Source organism: Leptinotarsa decemlineata, unplaced genomic scaffold (genome assembly GCF_025532065.1).
Source record: "Leptinotarsa decemlineata unplaced genomic scaffold, Ldec_3_MD MMD2_tig00000882_RagTag_RagTag, whole genome shotgun sequence".
Taxonomy (NCBI): domain Eukaryota; kingdom Metazoa; phylum Arthropoda; class Insecta; order Coleoptera; family Chrysomelidae; genus Leptinotarsa; species Leptinotarsa decemlineata.
The window spans coordinates 4538225-4554924 of record NW_027412556.1 but is presented as its reverse complement, the minus strand read 5'-3'; the positions used below and the strand labels follow the sequence as shown (position 1 = coordinate 4554924).

At 38.0% G+C, this 16700-nt stretch overlaps 2 protein-coding genes across 4 annotated transcripts in view; one reads left to right on the top strand and one right to left on the bottom strand.

Annotated features, from left to right (window-relative positions):
* LOC111502769 (growth factor receptor-bound protein 14) overlaps window positions 1-16700 on the top strand; it is a 339060-nt gene that overhangs the window by 180341 nt on the left and 142019 nt on the right. The gene's annotated exons all lie outside the window — the stretch shown is intronic.
* Window positions 11653-15602, bottom strand: LOC141482136 (uncharacterized). The gene is made up of 2 exons (XM_074174854.1): window positions 15109-15602; window positions 11653-12731 (listed from the first exon to the last, which is right to left on the bottom strand). Exons 1-2 carry the CDS (start codon window positions 15426-15428, stop codon window positions 12140-12142), a joined length of 912 nt encoding a protein of 303 aa, XP_074030955.1. The 5' UTR covers window positions 15429-15602; the 3' UTR covers window positions 11653-12139.

Below are 16700 nucleotides of genomic sequence, written 5' to 3'. Positions count from 1 at the left end.
ATTTTTCAGTTCATTGATGAGATTCTTTACTGCAGTCGTATCGGTAGGACAGATACCTATAGAATTTGTTAGTCGTGTTGTGTTTGTTTTAAAATTTGGGTTCCTAATAATTTGTTCAGCCATTTTTTTACCAGTTTCAATGAATCTGTTATTGAATTCGTTCACAATTTCCCTCTTTCCATTCAATAATTCATCTTTGTCATTTTTTATACTCTGTATTTGTTTTTCAGATTGTTTTTCACCAGTGATGTTCTGCAGTTTATTCCAGAGTTTTTTTGAATTGCATGAGTTATTTTTAATTTCTTCTCGGTAGTAGTAGTGCTTAGCTCTTTTCATTAAATTGGTGAATTTATTTTTATAATAGTGTTCCAATTGTTGTGTGGGTTGTTATTCAGTTCCGCAAACAAATCGTTTTTACGGTGGATGTATTTCAATAGGGTATTCGTTAACCATGTTGCAAATTTTGTGTTGTTCACATTTTTCAATAGCGTTTGTTAGAACATCAATAAATTTTTCCATAGCAGTATTTGGATTTTCTGTTCAGTATACTGACTCCCAGTTTTCATTGTGTAATGTATTATTTAATTTTTTTTCATTAATATATTTTCTATATCTCATTCCGTAATTTTTTTTTTTATTTTTTTTATCCATAACAATTTGTAATATAGTTGTAAAATTATCGGTGATTATGTAAAAAAAAATTGAATCAAGTGCTCAAAAACACTTGAAATGTTGACAGTGGCATAAGTGGATTGTACTCTGAGTCAGAAAAATGTGGTATGAGCTTTTTACAGAAGGTCAAGAATATGTGAATGACGACCTGGATGCCCCAGCATACCAGCGATCAAAAAACCGTCGCATGAGCACCGCTTAGGAATTGTTGAATGACGGTGATCCAGATTTGCTTGAAGGTGTCATAACTAGTGACGAATCATGGGTATGCGGTTATGACATCGAATCCAAAGTCTAATCGTCTCAATGGAACAGTCCAGGAGAGCCAATTCAAAAAAATGCACGTCAAGTTCTATCAAATATCAATGTTTTGCTCACTGTATTATCTTGAAGTTATCTACCGCTTGCGAGAAACAATACAAAAATTCGTCCGACATTGTAGAAAAACAATTCATGGTTTTTGCATCATGATTATGCACCTGCTCACTCGTCGTTGCTTGTTCAGAAAGTTTGTTCCAGAAACAACACCGTAATCATGCCTCAGCCACCTTATTCACCAGATTTGACCCTCTGCGACTTTTTTCTCTTCCCAAAAATGAAGAGACTCATGGAAGGACGGTGTTGTGACGATTGATGAGATGAAAATTGAATCACTGAGGGAACTCAGGGACATAACAAAAAGTGCATATCCAAACTGTTTCGAGAAGTAGTTGTATTTTATCTGTGGAGGATAATTTCAAAATGGTGGAAGAAAAAGCGTCGTTTCATCATCGGAAATAAGTAATTATTCACGCAACTTGTCAGCAATTGCATCGTTTTACAGATTATGAATTTCTCTCGTGATTTCTCTAAACTTTCGTATAATAGATTAAAAGAGCTAAATACAAGCTCACGAGAAGTGTTGAACTACGGCACGTATAATCCTTTCTCGCACTAGAACTCAATTATTTGAATCGTTCAGCGATTATAAAGTTAACTGTTTTTCACAAACTTCCTTCGAAGTTTTCAAACAACAAACTACTAGTTTGCTTCGAGAAGATTACATTATTTAGGAATGTATCATTTGTAAATGTTCTGTGAAGAAAATGTTGAACTAAATAGATGAACCGGTGTAAGAAGTAAATATAATGTAAAAGTTACTGTCAGTTCGTATTTCTTCTAACTCATACCTTTTTTTCATTTCAGGTTGTCATAATTTGTTTCCATTGTGAATTAGTGAATTTAAACCTCTATATTTTATGTTAATTGTTACATTCGTTACCAAAAATATCGGTCTTCGTATTTTTGATTTCTCCATTCCTTCATCTTCTCTTGGATTTCAATTATATTCAGTAGATAATATAGAAACAGATCATATTTCGAATGAGTTATTAATGTATCCTATCTGCATCATGAAAAAATCAGTAGACAAGTTGAAACAAATTCTTCTGGATCGTTAGATAATACAAATATACACTTCAATTCGTAAAAATATTTTGTACCCATCTACACAAGATGGGCACCCGAAACAAGATTCGTTAGAAAACTTTGATACTATTAGCACCTTTTTTAGGCAAATCAACATCGAATCTCCAACGTTATCATTGATTTTTGTTTGCTATGGGACTCAACAATACTGTTTTCGAAATAGAAAGCACTGCGGCAGCCTAAGGTGTTGAAGACACCGTCCTGGCAGGCCATGATGAACCCCTCACTTTCCGACTTTAGCCCACTCGACCTGAGGACGGTGAAAGTCAGGCGCTTGATAAGCAAAAGTCTTCAATGTTGTTGAAGAAGGTGCCTTGTGTTGTCGCAGAAGTGACGTGATCTCTGCGGCTTTCATATAGGGTTTTCGTTTGACGGCAATTCGGTGACGGAGTTTTAATCACCTCGTTCAGTGTCGAAAACTAAACCGATTTTACCAGCTACTCAGGCAGCTGCCGTTAAAAGAAATGCTCCAATCCCTGATCACTCACGGTCGCGGAACATTCAGAGAAGGTGTACGAACCCTGGAACAGACTATTTGGAATGCAAACTCCTATGAAGGTGCTTGGGTTTTTACGTCAAACTGATACAGTTCTTCCCGAGTCCACTTCAATACTCGAAAAGAGTAGAGTAAGATCAGAACGGCAAACATATTCGTTGTAGCAACTAACTTTGTTCTTCCCCGACAGTTCCGATGACCTTGCTGATACTTGCCGCGGAGAGACTTCCTCACTGCGTTTACCTCCTGTGAGTGGCATTGTCTCACCCCGAGGTATATATACGTCTTTCCGGCATCCAGATGGTGCAGGATACTTCCATCTACGAGCTGCACATCCTCTCTGTAACCCTCGCATCGTCCTTTTTTGAGATGGACCGTTGCACATTTCCGAATTTCAAACCGAAAGCATGCGTGTACTCTTCCACCACCCACAAGGACTGATTGAGATCCTCTTCTCCAGAGACATGAAGTTTAAGATCATCCATATAAAACAAATGAGTGACCCTGTGCCTCCGGTTTCCGCGGGTTGTACCACATTTATATCCTCGAGCATTTCAGAAGGGGGCTGAGGGAATCGCCTTAATTCTCTCTAGCCTGACAGGAGTGGTATCACTTGTACAAGGCATCTCACTATTTCATCCTGTACCACAAGGCATCAAGGTCATAGAGAGGTTACGCTTGTACTGTACATCATAGATGTCTTTCCAGAAGGATTCCACCTCATCCGCGGTCGGCGGTTCATCCACAATACGTGAAGGCTCTCGGATTAAGCGAGAAAGTTTCCCGCGGTTTTTCGCGATACTTCTCGCTCGCCTCACTAGCGACTTCTTAGCGGCCACAAGCATTCGTATCCCATCAAACCAGTGCTGTTTGGTGGTCAGCAGGACGCCTTGGCTCCAAGTGTGTTGGATATATCGTAGTTTGGCGACTATTCGCCGCACTGCGGAAGTGAAAGGCCTATTGGCTGCCCCGTAATCCATCACCCATTGGATACGAGACGCGTGTTGTCTCGCCGACGTGATCTTAGCCTCCATCTTGTTTTCACGCCGTTCAATCTTCCGAACCGCACATCATGAACATCTGCATACAAACAAGCCACTTCTTGTGGCTCCAGGAGTCTGATTCTGTGGAGCGCCTTGCGTGATTATCTCCATTGGTGGCATAATGCGAGTCCCCTCTCCAACCGTGCCAACGGGTGGTCACTTCTACTTCGTTAGCAGGCTAGGCAGGAGCTACAGCCCTGCCACCGAAGATAGGATACGTAATACCTAAGGTTTTGGGCGGAAAAGGCGGCATGCTCCGGATGTGTTTCACACCACAGACCATCCATTTTGCCATGTACCCTCTTCGTGCAGGCTCACTATTCTCGTAGCAATACATAAGCTCTTAGCTCATGCGTCCAGTCAAAGCGTCCATTGACTGCCAGGGTTGTCATCGGTAGGCAAGTCATCGTTATGGGCCCCACCACCTTGCATCTAACCCCTCCGAACGAGTCGATTGTGGGATCCCCTTCCTCGATTAGTAGGAACCGATTTTTTTGTTGTCTACCAGGAGTTAGTCCTGTAAACCTACGGCCGTCACCGGAGGAAGAATAGTGTGCCTAGGCTGCCAGTTCGGTTTTGCACCAGTTGCTCGGGTAAGTGGTGGCGCAACTCACCAAAGGCCTCAGGTGTTAGTGGACATCCCTGCTCATTTTTTATCATTCTTATTATTATTTCTTACAATTACTACCTTCTGAACAATGACATTAGTTTAAATTTGATTGAACTGATAAATTGGTAAAGGCTTTTCAGTGTTGTATTTCATCAGTTCGGACTTCCATTGTCTAATATAATATAAATTGATTTGAAGATCGAAGAGGTTCTTCAGAAACAAAAACACACGAAGAACGAAGATCGTTCGAGACCCTACTGCATCAATTGAAAGGAAGCTGTACCAAACTTTGGAAAAACACCATGTCTATTTTTCAGAAAAAGAGAGATCATCACTAACACCGCATCACAGCAAGCCCCCTCACTTGTATGGATTATCCAAAATCCACACGATCATTAGCTCCAGAGATTTAGCCACTCAGAACTTGTCCATCCTTTACACCAACGTTCCTGTCGAAGAAGCACTTCAAATCATACAGAAGAAGCTATCCGAAGATGGAGACCTGAAAGATGGAACAAACTTACCGATACAAGTAATCATGGAATTACTAGGATGCTGTGTACGAAACTGCTACTTCCAACTGAAGGACGAAATCTTTACGCAAGATGAGGGATTGCCAATTGGATCGCCACTTTCACCGGTTATAGCCAATATATATATATATATATAATATATATATATATATATATATATATATATATATATATATATATATATATAATATATATATATATATATATATATATATATATATGGAGTGGTTTGAAACTCTGGCCATTGAAGAAGCCCATAAGAAGCCTATATTCTGGCTGAGATACGTAGACGACAGCTTTATAATGGGGAACCATGGGAATGCAGAACTAGACACTTTCCTGAAGCACATCAACAACGTAAGTCCTTCCATCACTTTCATAATGGAGAAGAAAGTCCACAACGAATTGCCTTTCTTAGACGTATTGGTGAAGAGGACCGACAATAAATGGGAAACATCTGTATATCGAAAACCCACTCACACAGGACAATATCTGAAACAGAAATCCAACCACCATCAATCGACTAAGAGAGGAGTCATCAATACACTACTAGACCGTGCTTTCGGGCTCTGTAATACAAAGGAAGGTCTCGAAAAGGAACTAGTCGTCATCAAAAATGACCTTCAACGGAATGGTTACTCCAGAGTGATGGTAGAACAGGTTTTAGCTAGAAGACAGCAAGAGCTCAATAAGGAAGAGAAGCCGCCACAACCAGTACTTGTACTTCCCTACATCAGAGGATTATCGGAAAGAATAATCCAAGGATTGGGTCCAAGTATAACATCAGGACATGCTTCAGATCTGGGAACACTATCCGTAGCAGCCTCACGAAAACCAGGCTACCAAACGCGGACTGCGATTCCAAGAATTGCATTTACCGGATACCCTGCGAGTGCGGAGAATCATACATCGGTGAAACTAAGAGGCCATTGAAAGTTCGCACTGGTGAGAACAAGAAACACACACAGTGAGGAGAAACCAGCAAATCCGGAATAGCAGAGCATGTTTGGACTCATCAACATAACATCAAGCGGGCTCAAGCTGAAATCATTCACAAGGAGGAACACTGGTTTAGGAGAACATTCAAAGAAGCCGCGAATATGTTGTCCAACAACGCATTCAGTCAAGCTAGCGTAGAGATACGTACCATATGGTCATCTCCCGCTAAAACCAATAAAGCGGAGAGAGAAGAGGGGATAGGTGAAAGCACTTGAATGACCTATAAATAGTCAGATTTCGGAGGAAAAAGTCCAGTTATCACCCGAAGACGATTGTGGATACTAACAATCGAACCGTCGTGACGTTTGGAATCTTTTAATTTTTTGTTTTTCTTTTTTCAGCTTTTATTGATATTTCGGTTTTTTATTATTTTTTTGGTTGTTGCTTGTATGTTATTTGTTTGTAATTTCAGTTTTTGTTGAATAAAATTGTTATTTTCAGTTGATCTTTTTAATTTTTTTCAGGAATTTCGAATCAATTTTTATTATATTCGACAATGGAAGTCCGAACTGATGAAATACACCACGAAACATTGTCAACCACCTTCAAACTTTTCAGTATTATTATCTTCATTCTGGTTTGAAGGCCGTCGTAGTTTGGATCTGCATCCTGACGTTTCACCAGCACGAGTGGCTGGCTTCTTCAGAGGTTTATTCATCTTGATGATTCACAGATGACCCGAGTCATCGGTGAATCATCGTTTAGGATGCGGTTCCAAACTACGACGGCTTCAAACCCGAATGAAGATAGGAACATTTAAATAAACTCCTATGAACTTTAATCAAAAGAAAGATCCTAGATTGAAATGTTGGAATGGAGTTTTCTAAGGGAGAAAACGTCATTGCGTTCATTTCAAATCGACTGGAATCGAGGGGAAATTTCTTCGAAATTAGAATGGCAGGCAGTCCCAACCGACGACATTTTGTCGTCATTTTCCTGCCTGCTTTCCATTTCCATCATTGCATCAGTTACGGCAACTTCGTTTCATCAAATTGCCTGTTTCCGTTCAAATAAATTTAAAATGTATTCTATCTGCGAGCACAGATTCGAAAATGCTTTCATTAAAAGGCAGGAAGCAGCCAACACGATAAAATATATTAATTCAAAGTAAAAGGGCTTTCACGCTTTCGGGAGTGTTGATACAAATCGTTATCAAGTTTTTTTTTTCGACGAAGACTTGACGAGCAATCAGTTTGAAGCGATAACAATGGGAGGGTATAAATTAAAAAATCGAATGAAGTAGACGGGTATCTTTTGTTGGCATAGCAGGGGTGTTTGATGATATTTAACAAGCCACTGTAAGTACAGAGCTGTAGTGGAGTATTTTTTTTGGAATTATTTTACAAATATTGATTGAAAATTATCGATAGTAATACCACAAGACCTCAAAATTTCATTGATAAATTCCTAGGTTTCAACGGAAACTATCAAATGACAAACATAAATACTGGTTGAAAAAAGATGACATTCTTGAATGTTATGAAATATCGAGTCAAAAACCGAATTTTTAATCAGGTATTTCAGTGATGCATACTTCACCGCCTGTGAAAAATCACAAGACCATCACAAAGATAATAATAGGGGAGCCCAAGCGGATATTTTGGGATTTACTAAAGCGCAGCAGATTAATATACAGGGGATACCTTGTAACCGGTTAAGAACCTTCACCAAATATGAGCCCCAGATATAAGGCCGCCTGTGAGGGATAAACGATCAAATTACTAAAAAAAAATTGATCATCAGAAATTCTCGAGCGCGTCAGATTAAGGTAGGGTGAGTTAATTACCTGCTAAAACGTGTATATTCCAGTAATCTGACAATTTGAGAGTGACGTAAAGAAAGGGGAGGGCAGCAAAGTTTTAAAAAAATGTCATTTCGACATTGTCGAGCGTAGCTAATTTTTTTTTATTTTAAAGGAAATAATTCAAGTATAACGAACGTGATGAAGATGATGATTAATTAGTCAATTGATTGATGGATGTAGCCGTTACTACGTGGTAGGAAATCATAATGAAGAAAAGAGAAATTAAACTTTTTTTGAAAGTGTCTCTGCATGCTGTTCTATAAGATAAGCAGAAAATACGTCTGATAATACGTTTTTGCAACACAAACACTCTTTGTAGTTCGGACGCTTGACCCCACACAATAAATGAAATATGAGTTGTGTTCCTAAGAACTTCACCATTATGGATGGCTCAATTGACACTCCTTCAAATGAGTGCGGTGAATGCAAAGGTGTTCTATGTTTGCTATAAATATGTATATATTCCGTCTTATTATGATCAATCATAAGTTTATTTTTGAAGCACCAGTCCTTGAACTCTATTAGGATTGTGTTGAACTTTACGGATAGTCTTTCAGATGAAGTATCTGACACAGTAATGCAAGTATCATCTACATACATAAGAACCTTTCCTTGATATATGTGAATGGAAGGATCGTTGATGAAAATGAGGAAAATTAGAGGACCGAGTACGCTTCCCTGGGGTGTACCAATATCTGTTTCAAATTCCTCTGAGATGACGTCATTAATCTTAACAATGAACTTTCTTCGTTCGAGGAAGGACACGATCAAATCATTGATTGGGCCGCGGGCACTAAAGTTACTCAATTTATCAGATATGGAAGAAATATCGACTGAGTCGAAAGCTCTAGTAAGATCAAACAAAATTGAGTTCACAAGTTCGCCAGAGTCCATTTTGTTATTGATATATTGCACAAATTCTATCGTGTCCATTACTTTCTCTATCAGTTTAGAAAACATGCTCAGTAAAGCGATTGGTCTATAATTCTCAATATTACTTGGATCACCTTTGTTTAAAAATAAGAATTATAGAGGCTAATTTGAGGCTAGAGGAAAATTCACCCTGCAATACGGACAGATTGATGATATGCTCGAAATTTGGTGTAATTATTTCACTGGTGTCTTCAATTACTGAATTCGGAATTTCGTCCGGACCTGTAGATTTTTTTATTCGGTAATGAGTTTATAACCTCAAGTATTTCGTCCTTTGTGACGAGTTCAACGAGCATTGATGCAGGATTGAATGAACAAAATACTTCACATATAGTAAGCGGGTATACTTGAAGACTGAATGACGAATTGTTCTTTTGGATGATTTGACTTACAGCCAGTCTTCAAGTATGCCCCTTTACTAAATGTGAAGATTTTTTCCTTATACAAAGAACTCGGTTATTCGGATATGCGATTCGTTAGTACCTCGTTTACGGGCAGATGGAGCGATGACAAATATGTTGTTTGTCGTTCGATTCAGTCTTGTTCGAGGAATGATACTCTGAAAGGAATTCGATTTTAAATAATAGAAAACCATCGACTTCATGCTGATGATGACTACCTTGCACTGACGTGAGGTCAAATAGCCCGAAACCGGTGTGCAAGTGTGCCCATTCCATTGATTGAAAATTGGTTCCGGCAATTGTATCGCCAACAGCATATGCATGAATTGTTTCTGTGGAAAATCCTGCACTGACACATGTCGGATATAATCCAACGCCTTTCGTCATATTAGCCAGAGGAGTATTTGTCCATCAGTGTAGGTGAGTTGAGACTGGCCTGAGCGATAATTTGAATAGAGTGCGTAAAAATAGAATGCGTAAATGACAAATTCTATCGTGTCTTGGAACGAGACCGCAAAGCCGGCACCCGAGTTACCCGACCTACTTGACATGGTTAGATGTATCAACGGTACGTCGCGTATTGTTTTCAATTTAAAATAGAATTTTATTTCTTCGGAATAATATTTCGATTCCATTTAAAAACGTTTTATTATACCAAGGGCTATATTTTTAGGGGATATTTAATTTTTGAGAAATAACACTTTTTGTTTCCTAGGAAAAAGCAATCAATTTCGAAATAAACTCTTTGCAAAGGTGTGTAGATCATGCAAAGAAGTAACTTTCAGACACAAACTGGAAGAAATAGTCTTTTTGAAACAATTACTTTCATATAATAATGGATACAAGTCGATGAATTCCGTCAGTATGAAAATTGTTTCCTCGGGATTCGATAAAGTCGTAGAGGGCCGTTTTGACCTGGTTTTGATTAGCGAAGGTTTCAAATATGGTAGTCGGTCGGCGAGAGGTCTGAGTAGTATGGTGGGTCGGGTAGAACTTCGACTCTCAGTGAGTTGTGAGTTGGGAAACGTGCGGACGGGTGTTGTGGTGGACCAGGATCAGACCTTTTCGGTGTACTGAAAAATATTTTTTTTTATTCAGGTTATACTCCAAGCATAACCAATGTTGGAAGTACACAAAACACCGCAAATATGATGAGACAGACAATCCAATTTATGGTTTATAATGCTAACAATGTAAAAAAGGGATTCGTGGGGTTTGGGTTAGGTTAGGTCTATATTGAGTGGGTTCATTCGACCCTCTTCTTAACGAAGCCGATTATTTTGTATGGTGAATAGTCTTTCAGGTCAGATGGTAAAAGTACGGCTCTGCCAAACTATAAAAACCTGATTCGGTCCTCAGCGGGGCAGGCACAAAATATATGCTCTGCTGTTTCATCATTTTCCAAACAGAAGCGACACACACTGTCTTCCGACAGTCCAAGTCTCTCCATATGATAATTCAAATGACAGTGACCTGTAAGAAGGCCTGTTAGACGTCATAGTTCATCCCTACTGTAGTCCATCAACTGTTTGGTATCAAGCTTCGAAGGGTGAATAAACGGCTTGAAGTGAGTCAATCCTGGAAGATTCTGCCAGAAGTCCATAAATCTTCCTGCCATCCAGGTGTTCAATGTTTGTTTGGCAAAGCCTAAAGCAATACCAATGACAGGTTCTGGTCCGATGAAGCTGCTTGCAGCACCCTCCTTTGCAAGGGAGTCAGAAGCCTCATTGCCTTCCAGGCCAGTATGGCCAGGAATCCAGACCAGGAATCCAGACTATTTTTTGGCAATCTGCTACCAATTTAGACGTTGCTCGGTAGAAGCCAAGAGCTACCAAAGCCGCTTGACTATCCGAGAATATTTTTATTGACTAGTGTGTGAGGTTAAATTCTTCCAATCTCTACGCACACAATTCAATAGCGTAAATTTCCGCTTGAAATACAGTCGCCTAAGTTCCTAGGCAGGTAGATATCTCTGTCCTGGGTCTGCGACTAAAAACATCTGCACCAGAACCGTAAGGTGTTTTTGATCCATCTGTGAACCAACAACTGTCTGCTCTTAATATTTCCTTCACCGGGAGGATCCAGTCCTCTCTACTCGGGAATAGTACTTTATAAGGCAGTTCGTAGTTGACAGTTGTAGGCATAAAGTCAGAGGTCATTTCCAGAATGCTGTGACTTCCAGTGACAACCAACTGTTTGTTGCACTGGGCATTAAATTGATTTATGCGATTGGCAAGTCTGTATGCAGTCCATCTTGCGTCTCTCTCCAGAAAAATGTTGAGAGAAGGTGGATCTAGAAATATCTCCATAGCCGCTGACGGTGTGGTACAGATGGCACCACTGATAGCCAGGCAAGCCTGTCCCTGTAAGCCAAAGAACTTCGCAAGGGACTCCTAGGTTAAAAGTAATGAAGCTGTGTGTAGTTGCAAAATTTCTATATTTTGACCCTTAGTATTTAAATCCCGTTATGTAGTAACTAATGTAATCATTATAAACCCCCCCATCACTCCCAAAGTAATTCCCTTTTCTTATAGTAAAAAACACTCAGCGATAAGGAGATTATTTCTTAGATGTAATTCATTTCCTAATGATACCATGAGATTAGTTTTTGTCCCTTGATTGAAACTGAAAACCCCTGTCGCATTCCCATGAGAAATAAAGTTTGCATTTGGGGAGCAGACTTTAATGATGGATTTAAGGTACTGATCCCAGTAAACCGCCACTTATTATAGCACATACATTGTTAGTTATTGGTCGTAAAAAGCGGCTCGCATATTAAAGTTCTCATAAAGTCAAACAAACTTATCTCTCCCAGAGCATGGTATTCTAATTCTTTTATTAGCTATAAACTAGAAGTTCGCATTATTCGTCCAAAATTTTACGACCGGGCTAGATTAGACAAAGGAGAGGAGGGACCGAAGTGATGTAACAAAGAAAAGGTGCGACATTGGCTTTTGGGCTGCCAGAATTTAAGGGCGAACGCTGCCGGGACAATCATCATCCACGGGGTTGCCTTCGAATGATCAATACCTCACAGTAGCGAATTTAGTGTGATCCAGGACCGTACTTGACTGGATGAAATCGTAGCCGAAATCGATTCGGCAATAACCATTTTTCGGTTTATTCTTGTATTCAGTTACATGAAAAAAATATTGAATAGTATTCAAGATTTCTTTTCAATCTATTCAATTCTTTTGAAAATATATGCCGGATACTTTATGTACGTCATGATAATATTTATAGCAGAAAAATGCTTCATTTCACTCACACTGACATTGAATGAATGTTTTCCTGATTGGATCGCATAACGTATCGTTTCTTTAGTTGTGAGATCAAGTATTTCTTCTGGAAATAGTTTTGAGAAAAATGCATATGGTGTATCTCCCGTAACATTGATGAGGTGCTGACCTCGAAATATTGGTGCCTTTCCTTTATGGGCATTGTCTTTCCCAGAATACCATACGAGAGGTTCTTGGATAGCATCAGTTGCAGAAACGGAACTGACTCTGTATCTATTAGCTATTTCACTGAGTGGCAAATCATATTCACTATCTTCACTTGACTCTGAAACATCCTCTTCGATTTCAGTAGGACGGTGAGGCACACCAAATGATACATCAAAATCATCATCTGAATAGTCATTCTCCACCAATTCAATTTCGTCCAAATCGGAATTATTTGGATTTTGAATAGAGTCCAAAATACGAACAGACCCTTTACTCGTTCCATAAAATGTTTTTACAGGTATTTCGTCACTCATTATGATCTCCTGCCTGAAATAGAAAACGGATTATATACAATACCTGATATTATTTTTTCAAACCTATACAGTGTGTTCAAGATAAGGATCCTAAGCATGGGAATCTGAGTACCTGTTGGAGATACAGCTTAGGTTAAATTAGGAAAAAGTTGTGTTCTTCAAAGCTTATTTACATGCCGTTTAGAAACTTGAAGAATTTTCATGGCCTGCTGAGATATTTGGGAAAAACGAAAATTTGACAATATCAATTTTATTTTTTTCTGACTTTATTTGAAAAGATATCAAAAAACGAATAACACTTTTTCATTGGCACTTTTAAGGTACTACACGATGGTATTTTTAGATTTTATATCCGACGTTTCGTTTTCAAGAAACCATCATCAACTTTATTTTTTTATATGACCCGAAACAAAAGTACACCCTGTATCTGATTCCATTTTTTATTACGAATGCAACGATGTATCACATGCCATTGTTTTCTTTTTAGTTTAAAGGAAAATTACATTTATTTTTACAATTATTTCAAAAAAAATCTTTAAGTAGGCGTTGCAAACAAATGCTTTGACGTAAATACCTGTCACCGAGCCTGTCAAATATTATTTAATTACACGATAAAACAGTAATTGTCGTTGTTGTTAGCCTGTTTGTCGAGTTGTTGTTTTTAGAGTTATTGTTACTGTTGTCGTTATTATTGTTTATTGTTGAATAGATAATATTGTGTTATTATCGTCGAATATGCCGGGTGAGCATTATAGCCATGAAGAAAAGTTTGACATGCTAACGTGCTACATTTTGTGCCACAAAAATACTGTAAATACACCAGCAATGTATCTTAATACATATCCAGAAAGAAAGCAGCCATGTAAGTCCATTTTCTTAGAGCTGGCTCGAAATTTAAAAGAATATGGTTCATTTAAAAAGCCTGTTTTATCTCGAAAAAGGGAATCTTCAGAAGAAGCCCAAAATAATGTTTACAAGCAGTTGTTGAGAACCCTGAAATATCAACTAGGCAAATCGAAAATAATGTAGGAGTAGCCAAATCCACAGCTCAATTTATTTTGCGTAAAAATAGATATCACCCCTATAAATTTAGGATTTGCCAAGGACTTAAACCAGGGGATTTCGAACGGCGCCGAAATTTTTGCGAATGGTATACACGCGCGTGTGAAGAAGATTATAATTTCCCTTCAAAAATAATATGGTCCGACGAAATTATGGTCACTAATAATGGTATCTTCAACCGCCGCAATACGCATTACTGGGCTCAGCAAAATCCGCGTGTTAAGAAAATATCAAGACATCAAGAACGTTTTGGGTTTAATATGTGGTGTGCAATTGTAGGAACTAAAATACTAGGTCCGTTTTTTTACTATAATTCTTTGACCGCCGAACGATACCATCATTTATTGCAAAACTATGTAGAAGACTGTTTAGATAATTTACCTCTGGCACAGGTCAATAACTGTTGGTTTCAACAAGACGGTGCTCCTGCACATAATTCTAGACAAGTTCGAGAGTATCTTTCGCAGCGATTTCCTGGAAGGTGGATTGGAACCTTTAGTGAAGTGTCTTGGCCAGCGCGATCCCCTGACTTAACTCCTCTGGACTTCTTCATATGGGGTTTTGTTAAAAACCGGGTTTACCAACATTCTTTTGAAACTGAACAGCAGTTACGAGAATGTGTAACTGTCGCATTTAACAGTATTACACCAGAGATGTTACGTGATGTTTTAAGTTCTACCCTTAGAAGATCATACTTATGTTTGGAAAATAACGGAAACCTGTTTGAACACCTCCTTTGAAATAAATAAAAAATGCGTTAATTTCTTTGTTGTTTTCATTACTTTAAAAAAATCATTATTAACCTACTTAAAAATACATTTTAAAAATAGAAAAAATGCAATTTTCCCTTAAACTAAAAAGAAAACAATGGCATGTGTTACATCGTTGAATTCGTAATAAAAAATGGAATCAGATACAGGGTGTACTTTTTTTTCGGGCTATTTAAAAAAATAAAGTTGATGATGGTTTTTTGAAAACGAAACGTCGGATATGAAAACTAAAAATACCATCGTGTATTGATATTGTCAAATTCTCGTTTTTCCCAAATATCTCAGCAGGCCATGAAAATTCTTCAAGTTTCTAAACGGCATGTAAATAAGCTTTAAAGAACACAACTTTTTCCTAATTTAACCTAGCTGTATCTCCAACAGGTACTGAGATTCCCATGCTTAGGATCCTTATCTTGGACACACTGTATATTCAGCACACATTTGCACAATGTACACATATGCGGCCATATACTTCATCGAGCATACGGTTGAAGATACCAACACAATTACATGTTTCTAGTGATGAATTATAAGCTAACAAGTTCTCGAAACACTTACCTATTTTTATTTTTCCAAAACTCAATTATGTTGCTGACGAAATGAAGAGGTAAATTGGTGAATATAACCTCAAAACATGCAGGAACCCCTTCTAGCCGGCAACAGGTAGTATGAAGCGAATCTGACTCATATTGCATATGCGTAATAAGGAAGAACGGCAAACAGCCAGAACTGTAGCCTCTGGGCACATTTGAACCAATAATATCATGATGTAAATCGACTTTGAACCAAATGTACACATGTGTGCTTATATCCCTCAAGAGGTTAACTGTTTCATCACTGTACAGTAGACTGATGAGAATGGCTGTCAACTTTTCCATCACTAAACACAAAATATAGAAATCTTCCAAAAAAAATGTGACCCTCTAAATTAAATTGAAATTATACGTCTATGAACTGAGACAACCTGGTACACATGATGTATTCAAAAATTATCTTTTCCATTCCGTTGAATAATTTTCACATCGGTCAATTTTTTCCAAGCAAGAACATGTTCAACTACATTATTAATTTCAAATGCCATAATCAGTCAGTTCGTATACTCATTTAACATTCAATCGTACTTTGAGTTTCAACGCGTATATTGTTACGTAACAAACAGGAGCATTGAACTTTCACTCGCCAACAGGTTAAGTGCAGCCAATCAATACTCGAAACTACTTTTATTTTTTATTCCGCTTCGAGCCGAGGTGCAATTAGAGTGATTTCAAATCTGGGTTTCTAACATTACTGTTATCAATACCTGCACTCGTAGAAACTATTGTGCAATTGGTAACTAAGAAATTGTTGCGATTCATCAGTTGGTATGAACGAAATTACTTGCCACTCAACAATAAACTATCTATTTTTGCATCAATAATGATAATCACTGGTCCGATCAGAATTAGGTAAGTATTTCGGAGTCTGAGATACATACATTTCAGCAATACTCTCAAGGGCATACACTTTTTCAAATGTTTTTGTCTGTAAAACTTCGAGTAGTTGGTTTTTGGTACAGTAATTTTCAAAATACAAATTGTCATCCATCAAAAAACGTTTTATTTTATCTTTCCCCGAATTTTCATTCGGTACTTTGGTGAGTTGTCGCGAATGATAGAAAGCGTTGTCAAGAACTATTACACTATTCACATCCAAATTTGGGATCAATGTGTTTTCAAACCATTCCTCAAAAATATTAGCTTCCATGTTCTTATGATAGTCAACATTGCAAGTTTTTGACTTTGTACTACTCCATCTGATACAAAAAAAAGGATGAGAGAATCTTACAAAGAAAGGAAGGAAATAATCAATTTGAAAATAAGTAACTCTATACATGGATGTGTAGATCATGCAAAGAAGTAACTTTCAGACACAAACTGAAAGAAAGTCCTCCTGAAACAGCTACTTCCATATAAACATTGAATTACACGAAAGAAAAAAATTGTTTCGAAACAAATACTTCTATATGAACACTGAATTATACCGAAGATACTTTTCTCTACTCAGTTTGTGTTTCAAACATTCGTTGTTGAATAAAAATCAGATATCATTCACATGAGTTCTACTTTGAATGAATGGTAATAAATTGCACTCACATGGAACACTGTCACCCT

Excerpts from the sequence above, each read along its gene's own strand:
- LOC141482136 (XM_074174854.1), bottom strand. The coding sequence starts at position 15,428 with ATGGAAAAGTTGACAGCCATTCTCATCAGTCTACTGTACAGTGATGAA. Across the intron at positions 12,732-15,108 it reads TTTTGGAAAAATAAAAATAG|GCAGGAGATCATAATGAGTG; the intron begins GTAAGTGTTTCG and ends TTTCTATTTCAG.